A 26771-nucleotide genomic window follows, 5' to 3' on the forward strand; every position below is an offset into this window, starting at 1 on the left:
AAATATAGGGGTAAGGCACACACCCTGTGCTGGAGTCTCTTTCTCTCACACACCTAAGCAGTTGCTTAGCGCACAGTTGGACCTGCTGCCAAGTCTTAGGTCTTTTGTGAGGATCCTTTGCAAGACACAGGCTGAGAACCTTTCTGTTTGACTGCTGGCTTTGTGTGGGCCTGATGACATACCTGGAACGTCTCTTTCTTTGAAGGCCCATCTCAAAAGCCCAGTGGTCCCGTCGAGCAGTCCGGTGGCTGGGATACTTAAGTGCAGCCCGACTGGCTTGCGGAGTGTTTTGAGGGTCTTTTAGGAAACGCACCCTCTTGCAGGGCAGGGATCCTCGGCTCCAGAGCAACAAAGGACAATTTGGAGGGGAGTGGAAGGAGCGCTCCACAGCCTCTCTGGCATCCCAGGCCCCCTTCTGCCTAGCATCCTGTCCTTAGTGACCCCGCCTTCATGCTCTGCATCCCACCCGGGCTGTCTCGCTGCTCCTTAGTCTGGCCGGGGGCGCCGCGACCCACCACCTTGCCCCCACGCCTCACTCGGGGCGCCCTCAAACCCTTGGAGCAGCCCTGCGCACCGCCTCCACGCTCGCCCCGCGCCCCGCCCGCGGCCTCTCTGGCACCTCTGGGTCCGGCTCCCCGGGCCAGTGTTCCCCCCGCCCAGCAGTCCATAGCCGCCTCCTCCAGCCCCCGTCGCAGGAGCTGTCAAGCTCGTAGCTGCTGAGCCAGCCCCGGAGCTCCCGCGTCTCCTTCTCCTTCCTTTGTGTGCGCGCGAGAGGAGTTGGGGCGGAGGGAGAAGGGGGAGGTCGCTCTGTCTGTCCGTCTCCCTCTGCCTTTGCCCGGGCAGCTTGAAGTGCCGCCGGAGAGGCGGGAGCCCACGGGGAGGGTGCGGGGAGCTGGTGGAGGGACTCTGGGCCGCCCGGGAGCCCGGGCCCCAGCCGCGCGCTGTGGAGCGCGGACCGCAGCTGAGGCTGGGCTGGAGGCACGATTCGTCCGCTCCGGCCGCCCCTCGGCCTCCCTCCGCTCCCACCTACCCCCGGCACCCGGAGAACAGCGTGCGAAGGCGCCGAGAGGGACGGAAACCACAAATAAATAGCGGCGGCAGCAGCGCGTCATCTGGCGGAGCAGGAAGTGCAGGCAGAGTCCGGAGGCTGGTGCTTTCTGAGCGTCCCCCGGACTTTGCCATGGGCTGGGGGCCGCGGAGGCTGCGAGCGTCCGGGCCAGGGCAGCGGCGGCGGCGTCCGCTCCGGGGCTGAGCGAGAAGCGTCGCGTGGGGCGCACGGAGATGGCAGCGTCTAGCAACTCCAGCCTGTCCGGCTCCTCGGTGTCCTCTGGTGAGTTTCAGCCCATCGGGAGCGGCTGCCCCGCTGGGTCTCTCGCCCCCTGCCCGCGCCCCGCACTCTGGGATGGAGAGAGCCTACCTGTGGCCGTTCTGCTCGCTCTCCCGGAGTGAGGGCAGGCGGCCGCTGTGACACTTGTTTGGCTGGCCGGCACCCTTGGGCGCCCACAGCACCTTCGCGCCTGGAGTCTGACAGCACAGAGGTGGGAGAGCGGGGGCGCCCTTGGTGTGCAGAAGTGGGGTGTTTGGGGATTTGTGGAGCAGTAGGCAAGAAGCGAGGCGAGCAGGGCGGGCTCGCACTTTCTAGCGCCGCTGAACCAGGGCTGGCGGGTCGGGGAAGGTGAGGGTGCCGCTGGGCGCCCCGACCCTCTGGCTGTGTGCGGTGCCCATTCCACTGGATGCCCAGATTCAAGGCAAGGGGGAGCAAACCCTCGCTCTTCGCATACTTCATTTTCTTTGTTTGTTTCAGAAATTAGCTCCGTGGAGACGCACGCTTGGTGTATGGACTTGAGATAGGGATAATACAGGGATTCTGTCATTCTGGTTCTGATTGAAGTCAGGGACCGGCGGTCAAGCCCAGCCTTTGACCATTTGCCCAGTTTCAGGGGTGTGTGTGTGTGTGTGTGTGTGTGTGATTGTCCTCTGTGGCCTCTTAGAATACGTTTGGTAATTTTACTTTCCAGGCATACATTTTTTTTTTTTTTCTTTCAAGTGTGGCTGAGCGAAGGAAGGGCTTCTTTCAGCTTTTCTATGGCTGATCAGCGGGTCTAATTGAAGAGAAGAAGTCGCTAATGAATCTGAAGGAGTAGGAATCAATAGAAGCAGACCCTCTGGATTCTGAGTATGACAGGTTTCTAATCAGGATGATGCATTAGGTAGAATGCTTCTACCGCTCTGGTCATTGAAAACTTTAATGACAAACCCTAAAGGGATAGCTGACAAGACATTTACTGTAGTTTACAGTATTCAGGGGTCAAGAAGGTCTTGAAGTCCTAATGGAAATGCTCAATATATCAATATTGTATTAATTTCTATTGTGTGTCCGCTTTAAATTATTACTCCAAAAATTAAACTCAGAGAAAGAAACGTTCTATTGGAGGCATTGGACAGCAAGCCAGGCATTAAGGAACCCTATCTCTAGATGTGTGACTAATTAAATCATAAATGCAAGGTGATTTGACTAAGGTGCAGTTGCGACATGGAACAAGGTGATTACTTGAAAGTCATCTATTATCTTTTTTGGCAGGTTTTAGTTCCAGTGAAATAGCACTTCCTTTCTTGATCATTACCAACTGATGCAAAGCACAGTGTTGTTATGTGTATGAGGTAGTCGAAGTTTCTGGTAGTAGCAGCCAATGGGGCAGAACAGTCATATCTTATTAAGAGCAGCAACAAGTTGACCGCCTGTGGTTTTAATTCTGAGAACTCAGCAAATGCTACAGCTTATTTTTAGTATCCTCAAACCACTGATGCTGCTTTTCAATTCATTTTGGTTGACTAACATTGAATTTAAAATACAGTGATGTTGGCTTATGGTTAGCATATGGTTACCCCTCTTTGAAAATGGCCCACAAGATGAACTGGTGGGAGAGTGGTAATGAAGGGAAAGAAGACAAGAGAAAGGACAATAAGGCAGTATTATCATATGATTTACTGGTGTATAAATTACAGGTGCTGTGGCGTCCGAATTTTCAGATCTTGATGAAAAATCTCCGTAAGCTTAAGGACCCTTATTGAAAAACCTAACTCAGCCTTAGGAAGAATACATGGGTTTGAAGCAGCACTGTATAAGCTTTAGATGACGTTGATTGCTTTGTAGATAGGATAGAGATGCATGTGAAGGTTCTATTCTATTTTTTGCTTTATTTACCACTGTTTTAAATCCTAATGAAAACAGAGAGATAACAGGAAAGCTGAGATTCAAAAAGTGGGCAGGGATATGTCATTTAATATGAATCAACCTAGCCCATGAGGTTATATTGGCTAATTCACCACTTAATCAGGCACTTTGTCTTGAAAAATATGAGAACCAGAATTCTCTTTTTAAGCACACTTACCATCATGTGGATCATGAATAATTCAGAAAACACAAGCAATTCACACCTGTGAGAAGTGTTGGGCAGGAAAGATTAGAGCTTGTTTGTGATGGCAGCTGGGTTCTCAGGCAAAGGTCAGAGTCTGAGAAAGAGGGCACTTCATCAGTCTATTAATCACCGTTTTTTCCATAGTAGGTGGACCTACTATGTGCCAGGCCTCAGGTTGGCCTCAGTCTCCGCTTCAAGGAGGTTAAGTGAGGAAAATAATTTAAGGATTCTTTAGAGCTTCCCTGGTGGCTCAGATGGTAGAGAATCTGCCTGCCATGGAGGAGACCCAGGTTCAGTCCTTAGTCAGGAAGATCTCCTGGAGAAGGAAATGGAAACCCACTCCAGTATCCTTGCCTGGAGAATTCCATGGACAGAGGAGCCAGGCAGATTATGGTGCATGGAGTTGCAAAGATTCGGACCCTACTAAATGACGAACACACATACCCCTCTAGCTCTGAAGTTTTGTGATATTGTCCTTGAGTTTGGCTCCGCCAGTGGATAAGTTGGGGTGTGTTATTTAACTTTTCCAAGCCTCAGTTTCCTCATCTAATGCTAATAATAGGAACTATTTCATAAGAATGTCACGGAGATTAAATGAGGTAATGTGTATAGAACATTTAGCATAGGGTGTGGCATTTAATGTTTGCTCAGTGGGAATAAAGTTTGTTCCTTGGAGGAAGGAAAAAATAAAAGCTTTCTCTGGCTCAGACTTTAGGTACAGAAGTGAGTCCAACACATATCAAATCTGCCTCTTGCACTGCATGTTAGATTTGGTCTTGAGGTTTGAGCTCCATTAAACAAGCATTTATTAAGTTTCTTTAGGCTTCAGGCATAATCACAAGTGTTTGGAATAGAAAGATGAATCAAGACCCTTTCCCTCCCCATCCAGCAGCAGAGATGGACAAACGACCATCTGTATTCTATTTTGAGAAAATGAGTTATGGGGAGGAGAGTACAGGGAGGAGACGGATGACCTCAGTTGTGAGGGGTCAGTAGGGGTGACTTATGACTTGGGCCTTGAAGGATGAGTGGGATGTTTTCAGAAAACAGAGAGCAGGAAAGGCATTTTAGGGAGCGGGACAATCTTAGGCAAAGGCCTGGAGATAGGGAAGTTCATAGCCTAATTTTCAGCTCCCTTCTTAGGGCTATTCATCTGTTTTTTTTGGTGGTTCCTCTTCTCTGGACAGTTATGCTTATAGGCCCATCAACAGCCTCAATCATGGAGCTGCCAGAGCACTCAAGGCTGCTGCTGTGGGAGGATTTCTTTCTGTTCAGGTAGCAGTGGGTTTGATGGTACAGCTCTCCACACCTCAGGATATATTTGAGCAGTTGAGCACTAAGAAGGGAACAGTTGATTTTGTAGTCTCCAGCACATGGAGAGGTAAACTCGAATAGAATACCATGGGTAAACTTCTCTTAGAGGAATAGCTGTGGGAGGTTTACGTTTGGATGGGTTTGTGTGAAGAGTAAAAATGTAACAGTTTATTCATTATTAAGCCTAACATTATCTGATTTTCCTGTAAATGTGTTCTTACTTGCTATTGGTGGACCACATCGCCTACGCATCTCATTTATTCTACATTACCAGCTGGGACACAACAGATGAAATAATCAGGTTAAAATTAATTTTTAAATACATTTTCTGAGAACTCTTTAGAAATTTGCTTCTGGAATATTCAGTTATGTATAAAAGAAATTGCTTTGACTTTGTTTTAATGATAACTGCTGGTAATTAAATTTCTCAATCACCTAGATTGGCAGGAGGGGTTGATAACCTTTATTATTTTAAATTGGGGGTGGGGAGGGGGGCGGAATCCCTATCCTTAAGCTTTTAATCTAGCCTGTGGTACTTGATTATATTCTGAAATAAACAATTGTTGATTTGAAAAATACTTTTCTTAATGATCTTGAGTCAGATTTGCTTTTATAATTGAAATAAGAACTTTTTGCGTATTACTTATATGATCACCAAATGGATAATTTCACAGACAGAAGAAAAAAAAAATCAACCATAGGTATACATATGTCCCCTCCCTCTTGAACCTCCCTCTCATCTGCATCCCCACCCAACCCCTCTAGGTTGTTACAGAGACCCTGTATGTATACCTATGGCTGATTCATGGTGATGTTTAGAAGGAACCAACAAAATTCTATAAAGTAATTATCCTTTAACTAAAAAATAAATTTAAAAAAAGAAGAAGAAAAATCAACTCAAGTAAAGTATTAGATAAAGAAACTTTGAAAAAAAAAAAAGATAAAGAAACTTTTAGATGTTTTTCAGTAACTGAACAAGGTAAAAAATTAAATATCAAAAGGATTCTTGGGATAAGAAGTTAAGATTTTGAGAATATAAATGGACTGGATTATAGAAATGAAATTGACATGGACTTTTGAAATTAAAATGCAAATATTAATAGAAAAAAGTAAAACTCAGTGTTATGTGCAGTCTTTGAAACTTTAATTGGGAAAAGAACATTCCTGAATGGACTGAGGGATTTGTTTTTCCAGATTCTTTACAACAGTAATTCAGGCCAAGGGACTAATGCCATTTTCTCCTGTCAAACTGGTGTTGATCCTAGAAATGATAAATAGGAATTTTCATTACTTGTTATTGACGACTCACAACCAGTAGCATATACAAATCTTTCACATTCCTAGATTCAGAAGGCAAAACTGAACTGTAATCATGCTGCCAGGACTTATATACGTGTAATTAGAAACTCCATGGATCTGATACTGCAAAACAGGATATCTTTGTTGAAACAGAGAAGTTCACATTGAGAAGTCTTCTACACCTTTAAACTTCAGAAATATTCAATTATGTGTAAGCCAAATATCTTTACCTTTGTTTTAATGTTAATTGCTGGTAATTTAATCTCAATTACCTAGAATGGCAGGAGGATTTGGTCACTTTTATTTTAAATTGTGCACAAAAAGTTGCAATTTCAAAAACATTGCAAATTTGACAAATTGCAAAGCTGAGAATTAATCCCCTGAGAGAAATCATTTACTGATGAAAGCTATTGTTTTTCTGCTGTTTTTCTGGTGACCTTTCCACACCTCATTTTAACTTACTAGATTCTCACTGTCCTCTGTGGTACCTGAGATGAAAGTGAAAGTGAAGCCGCTCAGTTGTGTCCGACTCTTTGTGACCCCGTGGACTGTAGCCTACCACACTTCTCTGACCGTGGGATTTTCCAGGCAAGAGTACTGGGGTGGGTTGCCATTTCCTTCCCTAGAGGATCTTCCCAACCCAGGGATCGAACCTGGGTCTACCACATTGTAGGCAGACACTTTACCATCTGAGCCACCAGGGAAATCAACCTGAGATGAACCCAGTGATATAGAATCTGAGAGGAAAGGCAGCTCTTCCTAGGCATAACAGCTTTTTTTGCAGTGTTTGACAAGGGCCCACTGATCTGTGTACTTTTGCTAAAATGCCAGATGCCTCCCCTGCTCCCACTAATCCCATGAAGAGTTCTGAATGACCTTCTCTTTGGGGGTCAGCTTTGGGGGGATGCAAACCCCCAGTGTTTTCCAGGCCAGTCTATGCAGGGCTTCACTGGGCAGTGTCCTTTGCACTGCCACCTGGGGCTTGGCCAAGTGTCTGTCCTGCCGAGGGCCGTCTGCTGCCCCTGCAGGGTGCCTGCATTCACACAGTGGTGAAGATAACCGGACTTTGGGGTTGGAAAACCTGTACATGAGCAGTGTCATCTTGGTATGGTTTGGGGAAGAGTTTTTGGCCAGAAGATCAAGATTCCTGCCAAGATAGTTAGATATAGAGAAGGCAAAAGGAACCTAGTGATAGACCTAAGATTAATGGCATGCAGCTGTCACTCATCCATGATTTATCTTTTATGAATGTATTCACATTTCATGGCTCCTGAAATATGTCATTGAATTTTCAAAATGAATGGCTCCTTCCCTCCCTTCCTCCCTTCTTTGTTCTCTCTTTCTCCCTGTTTCTTTTCTCTTGTGTTTTTATGTTGGTCAGATTGCTGTTTAGAGATGTTTCAGAAACCCTGCCTTTGGTCTACTTTCCTGTTAATGGTTCCCGAATCCTCGGGGCACCTTGCTGCCTCTCTTCCCACTTGCTCAGTGGGGAAAGGAGCTGCTGTGCTGTTTTGCACATGGACTCTGGTCACAGGGTCAAGATGGACGTGTCCATCTGTGGTGCAGCTTCAGGGCTGTGACAGAGCTCACTCCTCATGTGTCTCAAAGTTACTAAGAAAAGCAGAGGTTTGTTGAAAGTCTCCATGGTTGGAGGAAACCCAGGTAGGAATATGCTGGACCCACACACAATCTGCTCTGCCAGGGCACTTGGCATCTGAGTCTGAAGATGGAATGTGTGTACCAGGGAAGAGCCATTCACCAGATGATTGTGCAAATAACCTGCCTCTTCCTTCAGTTACTAGAAGTTGAACACCTTTGTGGGGACCGGTCTTCATATATAGTCTTTACAGTGTGGCCTTGACAGTGTGGCCTGGACAGCATGGCCTTGCTTCAACAGTGACCCACGTCACCCAGCTTCAGCCCATTCACAGAATCACCTTAGCAGTTTAAAGTGTTATCTTCAATCACCCAATGTCTGAGTTCCAACAGACATTCTCTAGAAAGGTGCTCAATTACTAACCTTGTTTAAAATGTCATCATCACCCCAGATCAGAGGGGACATTGTTATATTCCTGGAATTGAGATATGTATTACTCACATACTGTGCAGGCCACCAGTCACCCCTTGCCCTGGTGGCCTGTGGAGGAGAATGCTTTGTTGAGGAAAGAGGCTGGATGCCACTGGGCTGGCAGAACTGCTAGGTCTGGAGAAACAATCTGCTCCCTTGAGCTGGAGAGAGATGCCACCTTCTGAAATGTGCCTTCATTAGATGTTGTAGGAAGAGCCCTAAACGTGGAATCAGAAGATTCTGGACATTTAAGCCTTTAGCTGGGGCACCTATCCTCTTAACCAAGGCTTTTAAATCCTGTCAGAACTGTTAAGCCCTTTACCAGGACTCTTAAACCATTAATCAAGGCCCTTGAACCCTTTACAAAGCTCCTAAACCCTTTACATAGGCACTTTGACCAGATATTTAACCAAACCAACCAGCTAGCTATGTGGTCTTTGGTAAAGTTAGCTCCTCTGAGCCTTACATGTCTCGCTGCAAGCTGCAGTTGTGACAGCCTGTTGCCTGGAGTTGAGGTGAGCATCCCCAGAGGTGATAGAGGATCCCCTCCGCAGACCTGGTCGGCACGCCTGCTTATTTGAGGCCAAGTATCTCTCTTTCCTCTCTCCTTCCCTTAACATCTCTGAGCCCCAGTTCTCTTGGCTGTAAATCAGAAATAGCGATATCTGACAAATATATCCCACAGGGTTGTCTTTGCTGATACTGTTTGGGAAAACGCTTAGTAAACTGTAAAAGCAACTGACATGACTGAGTGGCTGCTGTGCGTCGTTCTGTGTACATCATCTCACATATTTCTCTGAGGTAGACGTTATATCCCATTTTGTAAACAGAGAAATAGGTTCTGCGAGGGCACAGGGATTGGATTTGAGGTAATGGGATTGAAGCAAAGTCTTGATCTAAAGAGTGTGCTCTTCCCTTTTGAAACATGAGGAACTGGTTTGTTTCTGTCTCTGTTCACAAAAGTTGCTGACATTAGAGTTTAATGTCATGGTTGACAGAGCAAATACAGTTATATTCTTATGCTTTATTTACTTGCCCTCAGTACTTATCCAGACCGTCACCTCAGTTTGACCAAAGCTCATTCTCATGAGTAATATGAACTGGGAGATGTTACCAAGTTAGTACTCTGTAGAGTGAACACCTAGGAAACTGAGCTTTTATCTGTACTTGAGAATAGTCTTGCAAGGTGAAGGGTATATTAGGTGTTCATTGTACTATTTTTATAACTTTTCTAAAGGTTTGAAAATTTTCTCAGTAAAAAAAAAAGGGGGCAAATAAAGGAAAAGTGCTACTTAGCATTCAGTTGGTTTTCTTCACGGGCATTACAGAAGCATTGTTTTTGTGTGAGGATATAAGTCCTGTTATCTCATGATGATAACAGGTTCTGTTATCATCCCAGATTCTGAATCGTCAGGCAGCAGAATATCTATTCCTTAGTTTATATCTTAAGTGAACATATAAAGGAGCTGAAATTACAGAAGGTGCTCAGATAGACCACACACAATTTCTGCCTGAGAATTGTTTTTTTTTTTTTTTAACCCCCTGAACTGGATTGACTTAACATTTCATTGTAGGTTTGGACCAAAGACAGACCTTGGTTGTTTAGAAGATTCTGGCATTTGTATAAGGAAGAATCAGGGTCGAAGTAACTCCAGGAACTGGCTGCCCAGTGCCACTTGGCTAGTTGGTGGTAGAGCTGAACTGTAGTATGGACCCATATTTCCAGAACATTCATTCTCCATCCTTCTTACTAGCTCATCCTAAAGAGTAGTATCAGCCTTAGAGAATTTCTCGCAGATATTTTTTTATCTGACTTTGTAAGGCCATTCTATGTAATTATTTTTTCCAAAAAGGAAATCATCAAGTGATTTGTGTTTTATTTTTTTTTAATTTTATTTTTAAACTTTACAATATTGTATTAGTTTTGCCCAACATTAAAATGAATCTGCCACAGGTATACCCGTGCTCCCCATCCTGAACCCTCCTCCCTCCCCATACCCTCCCTCTGGGTCATCCCAGTGCACCAGCCCCAAGCATCCAGTATCGTGCATCGAACCTGGACTGGCGACTCATTTCATACATGATATTATACATGTTTCAATGCCATTCTCCCAAATCTCCCCACCCTCTCCCTCTCCCACAGAGTCCATAAGACTGATCTATACATCAGAGTCTCTTGATGGGCCTTAGAACTCAAGGCTCTTGTGCCCATAGAGGCAGAGACTTAAGTGGTCTTTTGTCTGCTTTAAATATGTATAGTTATGCTGTCCAATATGGTAACCACTAACCACATATAACTGTTTAAATTTTTTTAAAAATTCAGTTCCTCAGTTGTCCTAGGGACATTTCAAGTGCTCAGTAGTACATATGGCTAGTGGCTACCATATTAGACCGTGCAGAAATGGAACATTTTCACTGTTATATAGACGATTCTGTTGGGCAGCAGTGTCAGTAGGTCTAAGATAGGGACCTTACTAATGTAAAATTAGTTACCTAGGGATATAAAATTTGATAAAGTGTTCTCGCATTCTTGTGTTTGCTTCTTGTGCTGCTTTGGTTGTATTTTACTAATTTTGCAAATTTTTTAAAGTAATTTTTTCATAACTTTGAGGCAAGCTGTGGAATGACAGATGGAATATGATGCTGGGGAAAGTAATTAAAATGTTTGTAAACCTCACTAGTCCTGAAGTTTGAGTTAAGCTTTTTTAAAAAATTGTCTGTTGTTTCCTTAATGGCAACTCCTTTTTGAAATAAACCCACAGTGAGTTGTAATTTCATCCTCAAAGAGGGAAAAATGCCTTTATCCAGAAGAAGTTTGGATCTTATAACTGTGTTTCTTCCCCCAAATCATAAAGAAAATGGGAAAACTGTGAATGTGTGGACTGAGGTTGCTAAGTGGCATATTTAAGATATGCTATTTAAAGGAGATTTTCTACCAACCTGACCCACAGTAAACCATTTGCCTAGAAGTATTTTGCTTCTGCAAAAGGCCCATACAGGGCAAAGAAAACAGACTGATTTTTAGAAAATAAAGTTAGCTTTTGGAATTTATTTTAACTGGGGGGAAATGTATGCAAATAAGATTCAGGAACATGACAGCTCCTACGGAAAGGAAACTGGCTCCCCTTCTTGAACTTCTGTTACCATCTTCAAGTTCAACCAAAAAATGGAAAGGTGGAGGGTTACCTTTAAAATGTCAAACAACTGTCAAGAAAGAGGTGGATATTGAGATTCGGCCACTAGATTCAGAAACCATACTAGCCAGAGGCAGGTGGCATGCATGGCTTATTCTTTAATGATATAACTCAGATCACAAATTTTGGGTGGTATGAATCACAGAATCACTTGGGTAATAACCTTATGTAGTTCTTTTCTCATCAGAAGCCCAGTACCTAGACTTCATCATGTCCCATCACTGCCCTCTCTACCCTCAGTCCTGGCTGAGCACGGTCTTCTTCAAGAAAAGCAAACCTAGCCCTTTCTAGTTATTTCACATAATGCCACTCTAATGATGTAAAGTGCTTTTTCTTAAATAATTTTGCTTCTCAAGAATAAACCTGAGTGAGATCAATTAAGGGACAGCAAATAAGCAGGAAGCAGGGATCATGGTTTTGAGGGTAAATCTGAGGCATCTACTAGAGGGTGAGGGCTGCAACGCTACCTCTAAGGGACTGATTCTCCACCTAGACCTGCAGGACCCAATATGGCAGCCTCCTGGGCTATTTAGCCCTTGAAATGTGGCTAGTCTGAGATGCTCTGCAAAGTAAAGTACACATAAGAATTGAACAGTTTACAAAACAAAGAGAAGGTAAAATGTCTTATGAATAACTTTGTTATATTGATTATATGTTGAAATGATAACATTTTTGGATATTAGGTTAAAGAAAATTTATTTTAAAAAATTAATTCTACCTGTTTATTGAAAATGTTTAATGTAGCTGCCAGGATATTTAAAACTACATATGTGGCTAATATTATATTTGAGCCAGATAGTACTACTGGTCTGGACAACTTCAGTGGGAATGTTCTAGCCTTTGTCACAGAATCTACCATACAAAACCTGCTGATTGACTGATCAGAGGCTCTCACAGTTGCCATCCGGTCCACTTTCCAGGCCAGAAACATACCCTGCCTCCCCTGACGTCTAGTTCAACCCTGATTCTCAATGTCCTATTTTGGTTTAGTCTCAGACATTGAAAGGTGTCCATCATTTTGCTGGGTCTGTACAGTGATTTTGAAATGAAATGCTATTGAGAGGGACAGGTTGAGATTTTCATCCACTTCTTGTTTATATAGGTTTTGTGCTTTATTTTTTATTTTTGGTTTTTGCTTCACTATGATTCTAGACTTTACATATTTATTTGTGAGTTTTATGTATACCCCTCTTTCCAAAGAAAGCCATCAGTGTGATAAAGCTGTGAAGTTGAAAAGAGAAACTGAGAGAACAAGGAACACATTTTGTCTTGACCTGAAGCTTCTTGCCATGAGTATGCATGTGTGTATATATACACACACATACATAATGATATATGTCTGTGTGTGTGTGTGTGTGTGTACACACAGAAGCAGAAGTAGATTGGGTTTCAAACAAAAGTTATTTTCAACCAAATATGTAAGTTAATACCCATGGAAATGAAAAGTCAAACCTAGCATTACCTTTAGTAATGAAATAATTCACTTGGGATTTGGCTAATGATGTGCAAATATTAATACATATAATTTGGCTGCCTAATATTGATTTAAGTTGTTCGTTCAAATTCATTTTATTACAGAAAAGTGAGCCATTTTGTTTTACAGTGTTTGTCCCTGCAGAGAGTGAGATCGTAAAACCATGTTTATTGGGTAAATAATACTCTTTTGCTGACTTTCTGATGCAGAGAACCTTATGATGACTCCTTCAGAAAGGTCCGTGAGCTCGTAAGTTTCTGGTTGGGGGCCTGGTTAATTCAAGCCAAGTGTCCTCTGCTTATCTCCCTCATGATCAATACCTAGGGTTGAAGGTACTGTCAGTGACCTGGGCACAGAGGGTTTTGTTTACATGTGATGTTCATATGCCTGAGGGTTGAACTTTGTCCATGCGAGAGCCCTATGTTTGTTTTAAGCAAACTAACCCACATGCTTTTTTTTTTTTTTTAAAAAAGATCAAGTGTGAGTTCTTCTTTGGGGGGAAAAACATTTGACAGGGGCTTTGTCAACTCTTTTGAAATAATATCAGATTCAGATTAGGAGCATAACCACAACAAATCCTTGGGAATTATGAGCGGAAGACATGATTTGGAACTAGACAATGTAATTTGTCATAAGAACATGATAATTGCCATAGTACTTATTTGGTTCTATATTCTAACCCCAGGAATAACAGTAAGGGGTATTTTGTAAAAATGCACAGCAGTCTTTCAGGGAAGAGATGCCCTGCAGATATCTTATTTTTCATAAATAGCTGAGTGTAAATCTGTCATTTAGGAATTCATGTAAACATGTTCCTGAGAGCATATGTAGTTTTAGCTTGTGCCTTTTCTTCTAGTAATGAGTTCCATCCATTTTCTGTTCCCAGAGTGGACTTGTATTTCTTTCTGTTGCTTTAAATGTAACTCTCTGAGGCTTATTTCTAATGTCTGTTCTTGACTTCGTGAATAAATGTGGGTTCACGTAAATCCTGAACTTCAGGGGTGCTGTGTCTTGTATCATGTGCCGTGAAGTTGAAGATTCAGCCCAAACACTAGCACCAATGGCCAAACAATAGCACCAATTAGTGCTAACTTGAATTTCCATTTTCTCATCCAAAAAATGGGCTAATATTACTTGTAGAATCAAATGGGAACATACCTGTGAAAGAAACTTGAAAACTAAAAATTTGTGAACAAAACAGAAAAATCTCTGGTCTCTTGAAGTTTCCATTCTAATAGATGCTCCGTTGATTGCTTTCCTGTGTGCTAAGTGATCACCCAAAATTCACGATCATCTAATATAACTGGAAAAACCTCTTCTAAATATATTATCGTGCTCTCTTCAAAAGCCTTTCAAAACCTTGCAGCGTAATCCCACAAGTTTAGAATTTCTCCACTCAGTGTCAGACTCCACTGCGCCTCCCATATACCCATAGACATTGTGAATTAGCCCGGACAAATCCCTTATCCAAAGGCATGCCACTGTTTATACTTTCCAGTCCAGAGGAGTGGCTCAGATCAAATTTGATGTAATGATCAGTATATGCAAATGAATATCTGTAACAGACATGCAAGTTACAAAGCGCAACAACGGTAACTCTCATTAAAAAACAAAAAACTACTACTTGACTCTAGGAACATTTTATTCCCTTGCATCCTCCTGGTGCTCTTGTCCCTTCCCTCCTCTGTCTTCTTTCATTCCCTCCCTCCAAACTAACCACTACTTTGAATTTCCTGCTTTTTATTCCCTTGGTTTTCTTCCTTTAAATTATCTTACTCCATATCACTAAAATACATGCTCCGTGATGGCAGATATTTTTTGTCTGTTCTGTTCAATCTGTCCCCAGTGTCTAGAACAGTGTCTGGCATGCAGTAGGCTGAGTGACTGAGTACACGTGCACATACTTAGGCACTCCATAAGTAGTTATTGAGTAAATGAATATGTCAGTGTCCCAAGTCTATCAAAGGGATGCTGCTATAGTCCCTCCTTTATCTCTTGTATGTAAATCAGCTCTGTAAGTGATGTAAATTTCATCATAGTTTCATATTAGCTGCATGCCTTTAATGATTTTTAGAAAATTAGTATTTTTTAAAGTGTTCATATAGATTATTTGCATTTAGTTGCAATAGGAGATGCCCAGCAAAATTACATGGACTTTTATGAGCCAGGACTTCTTTTTAAACTTGATTTGTATTTCACAAGCACTTTTCAGGGCTGAATAGTGAGCACTCAAGAAACATAAGTAGTGAAGCTTGAGTTCAGCAGGGAGACCTACAAAGAAATTTTTTTAAAGAATAAAATATACATGCTACCACAAAAATGAACCTTGATAAGATTATATGAAGTGAAAGAATTGAGCTACAAAAGACCACATATTGGCTTGCCTGGCAGTTCAGCAGTAAAGAATCTGCCTGCCAATATAGGAGACATAGGTTAGATCCCTGATCTGGGAAGATCCCACATGCTGAGGAGCAGCTAAGCTAAGCCCCTGTGCCACAACTATTGAGTCTGTGCTCCAGAGCCTGGGAGCTGCAAATTACTGAGCCCACATGCCGTAACTACTGAAGCCTGCACGCGAGAGTCTGTGCTCCATAACACCAACACACAATGAGAAGCTGGCACACTGCACCTAGAGAGTAGCCCCCGCTTGCTGCAACTAGAGAAAAGCCAGCACCAGCAATGAAGACCCAGCACAGCCAAAATTAAGTAAATGAAAACTTGTTTTAATCGTATGTATTGTATGATTCCACTTATATGAAATCTCCAGAATAGGCAAATCATAGAGACGGAAAGTCGATTCGTTATTTCCTTTGGCTGGGCATGGGGATTGGAGAAGAACCAGAGCGACTGCTAATGGGTATGGGTTTCTTTGCAGGGTGATGAAGTTGTTCTAAAATTGATTGTGATAATGGTTGCACCTGTGTGTGATTACATGAAAAGTCACTGAATTGTACACTTTTAAAGAGGTGGATTGTAGGGTAAATGAATTATATCTCAATAAACCCATCATTTTGAAAAGGCCAGAAAATGAATAGAATAGGCAAGATAGGGTGAAAAGACCATAAAAAAAACAAATATCGAGTCATTCCCAGATAGGATGCTTGTAATCGGATAGGAAACGTTCACTCTCTATTTACTGGTATCTTCAACAACACACGGAGATAGCCCTCTTCCCGTTTTCATTTACACACTCATCTTTTTCTGCTTCCAGTCTTCGATCTGAAAAAGTTCCACAAAATTGTGTTCTCTGTGGCTGGTTCACAGGGTCAGCTCTGCCTGCTCCAGCAGACGCCTTCTTCCTCTGTGCCCCCTGGAGACCATGGTGTCCTTTCTCCTCTGGCTGAAAAATGAGGAACAGCAGCAGGTCTCTGCTGATGCTGGACAAAGCAATTAATGCATTTCTCATGACTAGTTAATTGGATTTTTATGCAGCTTTTCAAGCCCAGGGCACAACTCTTATGCCCTCCAATTGAAACGCGGGTCATTGGGGAACCAAGTTTCCCACATTGCCTCTGTGTACGTGGTGCTGCTGAGTGTTACCAGCGCAGTGACGCTGCTGTTCCTCTCTCCCATGCCCTATTAGATGGATGCCTGTGCCAGTGTTTCCAGGGGTATCGTCTGTTGGCTCTTTTGTTGTTTCTAATCAAAGAGCTGACACCCTTTGATCATGTCAGATCACAGTATTGTACTGTAAATACTGTTAGGAAGACTAAAATATTACACAGGTACAGCTGTCTCAGATCATCTCACCGTGCTTACTTTCACACTGAGCAAGTAAAGGAAAAAATGCGTTTGATCCGATTCACTCTAAAATATTAATATTACAAATACGAAGTTTTCTAGAACCACATATAGTTCAATACAGCGAATCCAATCAGTGAGCATTTTAAAAAGTCCTGCTGGGTTTAAGTGCCAGGTTGTTGTAGAAATCCTCCTTTTCACCCAAGTTTAGAGACTCCCAGAGCAAGATAGACTTCCTGTCAGTTAGAGGAAGATCTGGTGGGGAGCTTGTGGGGCTAGATGGTGTCTTTGGGGAGCGGAGTCCCTGGGTGGCCACTTTCATGGGCAGGCTTTGCTCTCCCAAGGCATGTATGAGTGTATAGGACAACCGGTTCTCCTTTGTGGCCTGTCCTCTTTCTTCTCCCCAAGGGACAGCTCAGATGGGTCCCCACACAAAATTCAAATAAATAGCCATTCATGAGAGTACAGAGGCAAAGCAAATCCTGAAACTAAGTCTTCCCTAGTTCTTTCTTTTAAGGTCCGATCTGCAGTATTTTCTTGGCACCCAGAGGAGGAAGTGGGTGTGGGCTATAGTGGATTTGTTATTCTGTGTCCTCCCCTCAGGGAAATTTGGCTGCCCTGGGTACCCTGCAACAACGTGGGCAACGTATGTGCCTTGTGCTGGCCTCTGCAGCTGCCCTCATGTCTCACCCCAGGTGTGCATTTATACCTTGGTCCTCCAGCTTGCTAATATCACCGGCCAAGCTTTCTCTAACAAAAGACACACTGTCCCTGGGACATGCCATGCATGTGACTCTTCTCATGCTGACACCAACATGCCTAATGCGTTCACACCTCCTCACTTCCTGACTAGACCATTCCAGGGTACGAGTATTGCATGGACTAGGATGCTTCTGCCGAAGAAGGCAATGGCACCCCACTCCAGCACTCTTGCCTGGAAAATCCCATGGATGGAGGAGCCTGGTAGGCTGCAGTCCATGGGGTCGCTAAGAGTCAGACATGACTGAGCGACTTGCCTTTTACTTTTCACTTTCATGCATTGGAGAAGGAGATGGCAACCCACTCCAATGTTCTTGCCTGGAGAATCCCAAGGACCAGGGAGCTTGGTGGGCTTCCGTCTCTGGGGTCGCACAGAGTCGGACACAACTGAAGCGACTTAGCAGCAGCAGCAGCAGTAGGATGCTTCAGCAGAAAATCCCCAAAGAAGTGGGAGGTCAGCATGGTATACACTGTAACATCTGACTGAGTCTGCTTCTCTGCAGTTCTGTGGGCTCTCCCTCTTGGTGGATGGGCTTTGTCCTCAGCCTCACTCTCCTTTCCGTGTCAGGATGACAGCAGCAGTCCCTGGCTTCACATTTAGAAAGAGAAAAAGGGTAACATCTTCCTACTGGTTTGATGGAAAGTAAAAACACCTGTCTCAGAAGCATCCCTCCCAACAGCAGACTTTCCCGTGTCTCATTGGTCATTGTTGTGTCATATGCTCTCATATGAGCCAATCACTTGCAAGAATAGGATTTCATGGTGCACTCAGTCCAGTCATGACCCCCACTTCCTGGAACAGCCTCTCCTGGAAAAGTGAGGACAGCTGGATGGAACAGGTTTTTGTGAAGGAGGCTGGAGGAACCCAGGGTATCTGCCATAGGTATGTCATGAATGTCCTCAGCCCTTGAAATCTCCAAAGCCACCCAGAAATACTGAGAGTCCTAAGAAACCTGGCCTTTCCCAGGCAAAGGACTTAATTATAATCTAGTTGAGAATCCATTAGTGAATCTATCCATTTTGTAATAATATTTCTCCCCTGAAAAAACACATATCTGCTTCCCTTCCAAGTTAAGGTGGCTGACAGCTTGTACGGATGCATTGTTTCACTTGTTAGTGTTTTCTGATTTGAAACATCTTACTTTATGGTTCTGAGCCATTCATTCAAAAATGTATAGATTCTTCAGCTCTAATGAAAAGTAGGACAGTGAGGGTGGAAGGTTTTGAATCTCGACCGACTTTAACACCTGAGTCTGGTGTAAGTTGGAATTGTCATATTGGAAATTCAGGGAATAATAGTAGATGATTCAACCACTCCTGGTTGCTATGGTGAGGAATTTTTAAAGCTTTGATTTGTGAGAAATAGTGATCATTAGTAGCTCTTTGTCTTTAAAACAGAGAGCCCTGCAAATGGTAAAGGCTTGAGTGGAATAAATGACTGGCGCCTAATTGGAGAAAGAATCTCAGGTTATTTCCAAAGAAATGAAAAACAGGCAGGGGCTTTTGGAGAGCAGATTCTTATATTTCATTTTTATGTCAGGCCAGAGTATGCAAAAATTATTGGACAAGGAGTCATGTGACTCCCTTCTATGCTAGTTCTGCCTTGGCTTTTACTTTGCATATGGCCTGGGGACAATTACATTATCATTTTGTAACTTTTTGATGCTCATCTGTTGAATTATTAGGTCAGACCAGATCATCTCTGAAGGTCTTGAAAATTTTATGATTTTGTGACTCTGCTGATTTCCTCTTGCCAATTTTCAGTACTTTGGTGGTATGCCCAAACAGCCCTCCTTCCTCCCACACATACTTCACATAGCAGTTATCATTGGCCTCATTTGCTCCTGGCACCCAGTCTGTAAGATATGAAGAACTACTGGGTGCCTGTCCTGCACTCAGTTTTCAGTCCTCACTCCAAGTAAGCCCAGAGACATCGCAAATGTGCTATAGGGAAGTACTATACAAACCTTTGGGAATTTCTTACATCTAGAAATACACTTTGCATCATAACTCAGCACATACAGACACCATGCTAAGTATACATAATTCAGTGTATCCTTATCAAGCATTTACTATGTTCTTGGTGTTAGAAATATTACAGTAGTGAACAAAAGGGACAAAAATTCTGGTGCTTATGTAGTTTCTGAATATAGAGAAATAGTAAACCAAAGAAATTATATGTACTCTGTATATTTACAAAATATATGCATCATTGTATTAGTTTTGCCAAATATCAAAATGAATCCATCTGGCAAAACTAATACAATTATGTAAAGTTTAAAAATAAAATAAAATTTAAAAAAAATATATGCATCATTATTACATATAATTTATAATTTACATAATATATTAGAAGGTGATAAGTTCTATGCAGAAAAATAAAGCAGAAAGGGAGACAGGAAATATTGGGAGTTGAGGGGGGTTCTGATTATTAAATTGTATGGTCAAGGAAGGCCTTACTGAGAAGATGACATTGATGGTGAGGAAGCCAGCATGTAGATATCTGGAGGAAGAGCATTCCAGACAGAGGGACCAGAGTTACAGACACCCACCTGTGAGCATGTGCCTGGTATGTTCCAGGAACAGGAGTAATGTCATGGATCTGGGGTAATAAGGGGTAAATAGGACTGAGCAGAAGGGGTGGGGGTGGGAAGATCATGGTGGGCTGTGTAGACCATTGTAGGGACTTTTGGCTTTTACACTGAGATTAATCATCCCTTGATAATCTATAGGGTTCCAGAAGAGTAACAGAGGACCCTGGCGGGCTACAGTCAGTCCATGGGATTGCAAAGAGTTGGATACAACTGAACACACACCCACACAAGAGTGACATGATCTGACTTGGGTTTTAACCAGGAACCATCCTGGCGTTATATTGAGAGTAGACTAAACATGAAGTCTTCGTGTAGGTGTAAGCTGTGCTTACCCCTTCATGTGTGACATGCTCTATTTTCTTTTCTGTTGCATTTTAATTCGTCTAAAAACTGATCAGTGCCCAGAAATTGATTTTACTATAAGGTGTCAATGGGTAGTTCGAAAAACAGATTGCAAATTGGGTTAAAACCCCAAAGAACTGAGCTTCCTTGCTCAAGGCATGGTTGTGCTATACATGGCACCCTATGGAATCTTGTATTCACACTCAATAATAGCTTTCAAGGAACTTTTGTTCATTTTTTAACTTACATCGAATTTATGCATGCTAAGTTGCTTGATCAGTTCTTTGTGACCATATGGATTATAGCCCTCCAGGCCCCTCTGCCCATGGGATTCTTCAGTTAAGAATCCTGGAGTGGGTTGCCATGCCTTCCTCTGAGGATCTTCCCTATCCAAGGATTGAACCAGCGTCTCTTACATCTCCTGCATTGGCAGGCGGGTTCTTTACCACTGGCACCACCTGGGAATCTGAACTGAATAACACTGTTTTATTAAATGCTGATTTAAGAGTTTGATTTTTCCTACATATTTAGCAGGCTTTTATTACCAATTTAGATTTTAAATAACATTTTTGTTGTTGAAGTATAGTTGATTTACGATATTGTGTTAGTTTCAGATGTACAGCATAGTGATTCAGTTTTTTTCTGATTATATTCTATTACAGATCATTACAAGCTATCGAATATAGTTTCCTGTGCTATATGGTAAATCCTTGTTGCTTATCTATTTTTTGTATAGTGGTATGTATCTGTTAATCTCATGCTCCTAATTTGTCCCTCCCCCACTCCCTCTGTCCTTTGAAAATGACTTTTTCTATAGATTATTTTAAATATACTTAAAGAGAAGGTATAGTGAATCAACTTCAATAATTATAAACTCATGGCCAGTGTCATCTAAACTCAACTTCCATAGTTTGAATTACTTTGAAGCAAGTCTCAGGCCTGGTATTATTTCATCTGTAAATATTTTAGTCGTTATCTTAAAAGATAAAAACTCATTGCAAAACTATGCTGCATTAGTATTCACATGCAAGTGTATGCGTGTGCACACACACACCAGCAATAATTCGCCCTGTGTAGTCTGATCAGCAGTGTCTCTTCATCCATCTCAGGAGGGAAATGCAAGTAACTTTCACGAAATGAAGCTGTAGTCATACTTTCTTGACACTGAAGGTGGTGTTTCTGGACACTGCCAAGCCCCTGTTGAAGAAATCCTTACTGTCAAAAATGAATCACTTCAATCCTGTTCCCCTTTTATACTTTCATTTCTTCTTGAGTGGGGCCTCCTTTTCTGTGACTTTTGACTAATCAATGGTAAGAGCCTAGAGAGGCGATCCTGGGTCTTATGACCCTCGTACCACACAGTGACTTGACATGGTTTCCCACACATAGCAGCCGTCACACTTCTGTTAATGTTTTTACTTCCTGTTCTAAATTCAGAATTGGGGGAAGCCTCTCTTGGCCCTTTGACCCTGTTGGCCAAATGTTTCAACATCATAAAAATCTGACTTGTCTATGCAGATGGCTAATAAACACATGGAAAGATGCTCAACATCACTCATTATTAGAGAAATACAAACCAAAACTAGAGTCAGGTATCACCTCATACCAGTCAGCATGACCATCATCCAAAAAAAATTTACAAATAATAAATGCTGGAGAGGATATGGAGAAAAGGGAACCCTCTTGCACTGCTGGTGGAAATGTAAATTGATACAGCCACTATGGAGAGCAGTATGGAGATTCCTTAAAAAACTAGGAATAAAACTGCCACATGACCCAATCATATGGGTAGCAGCAGTAATCTCAATACAGGGCATATACCCTGAGAAAACCATAATTGAAAGAGACACATGTACCCCAGTGTTCGTTGCACACTATTTACAAAAGCTAGGACATGGAAGCAGCATACCTAGATAGATGTCCATCAACAAAGGAATGGATAAAGAAGTTGGCTATTAATATATGTAAACAATGGAATATTACTAAGCCATATAATATTCAGTTCAGAGTGACCGAACTGAACTGAACTAAAGCCATATAAAGAACACATTTGAATCAGTCCTGATGCAGTGGATGAACCTGGAGCCTGTGATAGAGAGTGAAATAAGTCAGAAAGAGAAAATGTTGTATATTAATGCGATGGCACTGATGAACCTCTTTATGGGGCAGCAGTGGAGATGCAGACATAGAGAACAGACTTGTGGACGCGGTGGGGGGAGGAGAGGGTGGGAAGAGTCGAGAGAGTGGCCTGGAAACATGTACATTACCATATGTAAACTAGACAGCCAGTGGGAGATTCGCTGTATGATGAAGGGAGCTCAAACCCGTGCTCTGTGACATCCTAGATGGGTGGGACAGGGTGGGAGGTGGGACGGAGGCTCAAGAAAGGGGAGGGAAACATGTGTTCACCTATGGCTGACTCATGTTGATGTATGACAGAGACCACCAAAATACTGTAAAGCAATTATCCTCCTATTACAAATAAATTAAAAAAAAATCTGACTTGTCTAAGAAGCCTCACTTCTACCAGGATGGGAAGCTTTCTCTATCAGTATTGACCCTGACAGGAGCCTTCAAGTTGATCTCTATTCTTACAGAGCCCTTTTTGTCCCTTCTGTTCCTTGATCTCCTTATCCTCAGTAGGGTGTGATGTTTATTTTCCTCTGGTAGCTCCCCTAATCTCCACTAATTCGTTGATTAATTTGATATGGGTTACATTACTGGAAACTTGGTCATTTCTGAATGTATATAATAGTAATTTCAGAGACGGGTAAGTAAATATTTGTATGTTTGAGTATATGGTGTGTACTAATCCAGTGCTGAGTATCCCTTATTTACCTAATTAATTACCCAAATTTTATATCTATAAAATTGGCAAGGGAAGTGGCCGTCCTCCAAGCCTTACTCTTTTCATCCTTGCTTTCTCCAACTTTTCTGCTTTTCTTTTCCATAAAAACTGAGTGCATACTTGTGCCAAGCCCCGTGTGTGGCTTTGGCAACACGAAGAGATGGAAAGCAGCCTCTTCGTAACATCTTGTTCAGAGTGTGTCCCCAGTGGATTGTCACTCCATAAAGGCAGCGGCCCTCAGGTCACCAGCTACTAGCAGGGGGCCATCCTCTAGTGGCTTCTTAAGAACAGTTTTGTATGAATGGCTGAATGACTGGAAATATGCACCTCATCACAGAGGAGTTTACAGCCCAAGATTTGGTCAGGAATGTGAACTTGGTGCATCTTGGTAGAACTTACAAGGCCATGATCAGTTATATTTGCAGTTGCAGTGAAACTCTTCCCTTAAATTGCTACCCCTCCTGGCCACAGTTTTCTGAGTTGTTAGTACCCTCTTAAAGATGCCAGAAGTTTGACATGGTGATTCTTACACGTGGTGGCATGGGTGTGGCCTCTGGAACGACAAGCAAGAAAAAACAGGGGGAGGGCCCCACTTTTTCCACTGTCTGCCTCTGCTGCCCATGTAGTTCTAGGAAGTTCTAGCTGGATGAGACTTTTCTTCCCTGGGTCTGCAAATCTCATAGTCTTGGGAGGCTTCCCGGATGTCCTGATTATGGGTCTCGTTTAGCCTGAAGGCAGGCTGGTAGTTATAACTCCTTACCACAAGGAAAGCATTTTTTAAAACTAGCACACAAATCTGTTTTTTTCTTCTGAGTTACAATTTTATGTTTATGCTCTGCCAGGAGACATTTACTACTGGTTAAAGAGGAATTAAAAATACTTGTTGCTGTTTTTCCAGGGCAAGGATTTACTCCAGTGGAAAGTAATGTCGTGTGTGTGTGTGTGTGTGTGTGTGTGTGTGTGTGTGTGTGTGAGAGAGAGAGAGAAAATGTCTGCATTTATGAGTGTACCAGGGTGTGTCTGTGAGTTGCTGTACGTGTGCACGTGTGTGTGTCTTTGTCTGTCTGGGTTTATATTTGTATGTCAGTGTATGTCTTTGTGGGATGTGGGGTGTACATGTATGTCTTTGCATCATAAGGCAGAATCAGCACCCAGGGGAAAGAAAACTTTCAGAGGACCACAACCCATGGGATAAGTTTTCAGCTATTGTCTTTTTTTGTGGTTTTAAATTATTTGTTCCTCCTCTTGAAGTGACTGATTCAGAATATGAAAAACTTATTTTAGAGAATGGAAAAAAAGATATCATTTAACATTTTCATGGTTATATATAATTAATCTTATTGTGCAAACCAATTATTTTTAATCCCCAGGTGGAGCTTGTAACTCAGCCTAAATAATTCTCCAGGTATAATGAATGACAAGACATAGAGGCAAATGTCAGAGAAGCCGCTATTTTGGGGGACTGGATCCTTTTTTTAAAAAAATAGATATTTTAGTTGCTGAGAGAGTCCTTGTAGATTCCCCTCAAAATTAAAAAAGCAAGAGGAAGAGGAAATTACAATTAACAGTCTTAAAATTCCAATTAATCCCTCAAATAGTGATTAATTTCCAGAGACATGGAGACGCTGCAGTATATCCGAGAGAAAGGAAAAGACAATTAGGATTGGGGAAATTGGTAGAGGACACTTGGGTAGGTGGAAATCCCACCAGGATTGAAGATTGCGCTAGGACTGAGATAATTGACAAGGTTGGATGCCTGCCAAAAACTATGTAGCATTGACTCTTCTTAATGGGACAAATGTGCCCATTTGGAATCCCACAAACCATGTTTTCTAAAACAGTCTACTGTCTCTTTAGGGAAAACTTCAAATAAAATCTGTTATCAAATTAGAGTGCTTTCTATGTCACCTTTTAGCTAGTCCATCATTTGGCTGAAATGTTGGTCCCCTGCCCTTCGTTGTGTTCACTGTATTCTTGGGGCTCCCCTCTCCCTAACAATCAGCATCTCAGTGAGTTACTTCAAATCTGTGTTGGTTTAAGATAGTAGATGTTTTACATGTCTGAGACCACTGCTGTGGCCTGGAAATCACAAAACCAACTGATGCGCCAACTTTTTCCTCTAAAAGGTAAAATAACACCATTGCAATTTTGGGGCGCACATTATTGAGGACATGATAAATTGGAACAAAGAGAAAATGAGCGTTTTCTCATAGAGCTAGCTATACTTATCTTACTTTAGCATACAACTGCTACGTTCAAGTGGATTCAGTTTTAAGTTGTTTGGAATTTATTTGTATGTATTAATACCTAAAATTTTAATTACGTGGTAATGAATATGGTGTTATATTTTCATGGTAGCATAGCTTTTGATCTGTTCCTTTTTTTCAGTCTACTAACAGTTCTTATTAAAAGGAAAAACTCTCTAGAGAATGAGGAATAAACATCAGAGTCCCTTAAACTTTTAAGTACATGCAGCACTTCACAGAAATAATGTTACTTGAAGTAACCGTTTGTGGTCAGCTGAAAAACGTAACTTTCAGAGGGATTTGACCAACTATACTGACCTAGAAAACTAAATAAGCAGTTTGGAAACTCTGGTTTGTATGTATAATTATTTTTATATTATCTCGGGCTGTGTCTTGCAAAGAACAGACCATAGTAGTTATCTGACCTATTGCTCTAACCTTGTCTTTTTTTCAACACAGTAATTATGTAAGACTCAGCGGGTTTTTCACTAACTATATGCATGAGGGACATTCCTCAACTTCAGCAGCCCTCTCTATCCCAAGGCGGCTTAAGTGCTCTGTAATCTCTCAGTTTGAATGAAAAAGATACCTTAAATTGGGATCCGCGGTAACTTTTATAGACTCGGATGGCCATTAGGAAAATAAAAGCATTTGGCACTTTTATTAGTTAAAACGCCTAGAAAGTTGTGATGTCTTAGCTATTTTTAATTAAAATAGAAAATTAATCTTTAAGATCAAAGGGTCCTAACAATGCCTTTCGTTTGAATATAAATATTTAGTTGGGATATAGGTTACAGGATGTCTTTAAGGCCCTAAGGTCCTTTGGGTTTACTGTTTTTAATTCTGGTTCTTCCTTTAGTTGCTTGGAGCACAGAAAAATGATTTCCTTTAGATTGTATACATGCTTCTAAGGATATCTGAATAAAAGATACATTTCTGATAATTTGCCATCTCAGCTTTATCTCTTGGGCAGCAGGCTGGAATGCAATAACTTAACCTGAATGTGAATGAACACAAGACGGTGTGTGTCTCTTCCTGGATTTGAAGGAATTGGCATTAAAGCAGTTTATCAGGGTACCTTGAATGGGTTATCATCTTGATTAGCTAGAGTTGCAATTAGGAGATGTTGAACTTTCATTTAAAACATGAAAGTGACTGGTAGAGTTCAGCTTTTAATAAAACTAGGCTTAGCCTCTAGTTTTAACCCTCTAGTGTCTGTGCTTTATAGTAGGTTCTTGCTGATTATTTTTTATATACTACTGCATATATATTAATTCCAGTTTCTTCATTTATCCCTGTCGTCTGCCCCCTTTCCCCTTTGATAACCGTAAATTTGTTTTCTAAGTCTGTGAGTCTGTTTCTGGTTTGTAAATAAGTTCATTTGTATTATTTTTTTAGGTTCTTCATGTTAGTGATATGATATTTGTCTTTGACTTCACCTAGTCTGATAATCTCTGCTGCTGCTACTGCTGC

General features: G+C 42.0%; 1 protein-coding gene across 1 annotated transcript in view; it reads left to right on the forward strand.

Annotated features, from left to right (window-relative positions):
• Positions 1–1198: 1198 nt before the first annotated feature.
• The window catches only part of CHN2 (chimerin 2), a 338897-nt gene continuing 313324 nt past the window's right edge, over positions 1199–26771 (forward strand). Inside the window, exon 1 of the mRNA XM_086396433.1 lies at positions 1199–1330. Coding sequence (XP_086252559.1) covers positions 1282–1330 — 49 coding nt within the window. The 5' untranslated portion in view covers positions 1199–1281. The remainder of the gene's footprint in view (positions 1331–26771) is intronic.

The sequence above is a fragment of the Bos grunniens genome, chromosome 4, assembly GCF_055505025.1.
Source record: "Bos grunniens cultivar Pamir isolate PY7600 chromosome 4, Bosgru_T2T1.0, whole genome shotgun sequence".
In the NCBI taxonomy this organism is placed as follows: domain Eukaryota; kingdom Metazoa; phylum Chordata; class Mammalia; order Artiodactyla; family Bovidae; genus Bos; species Bos grunniens.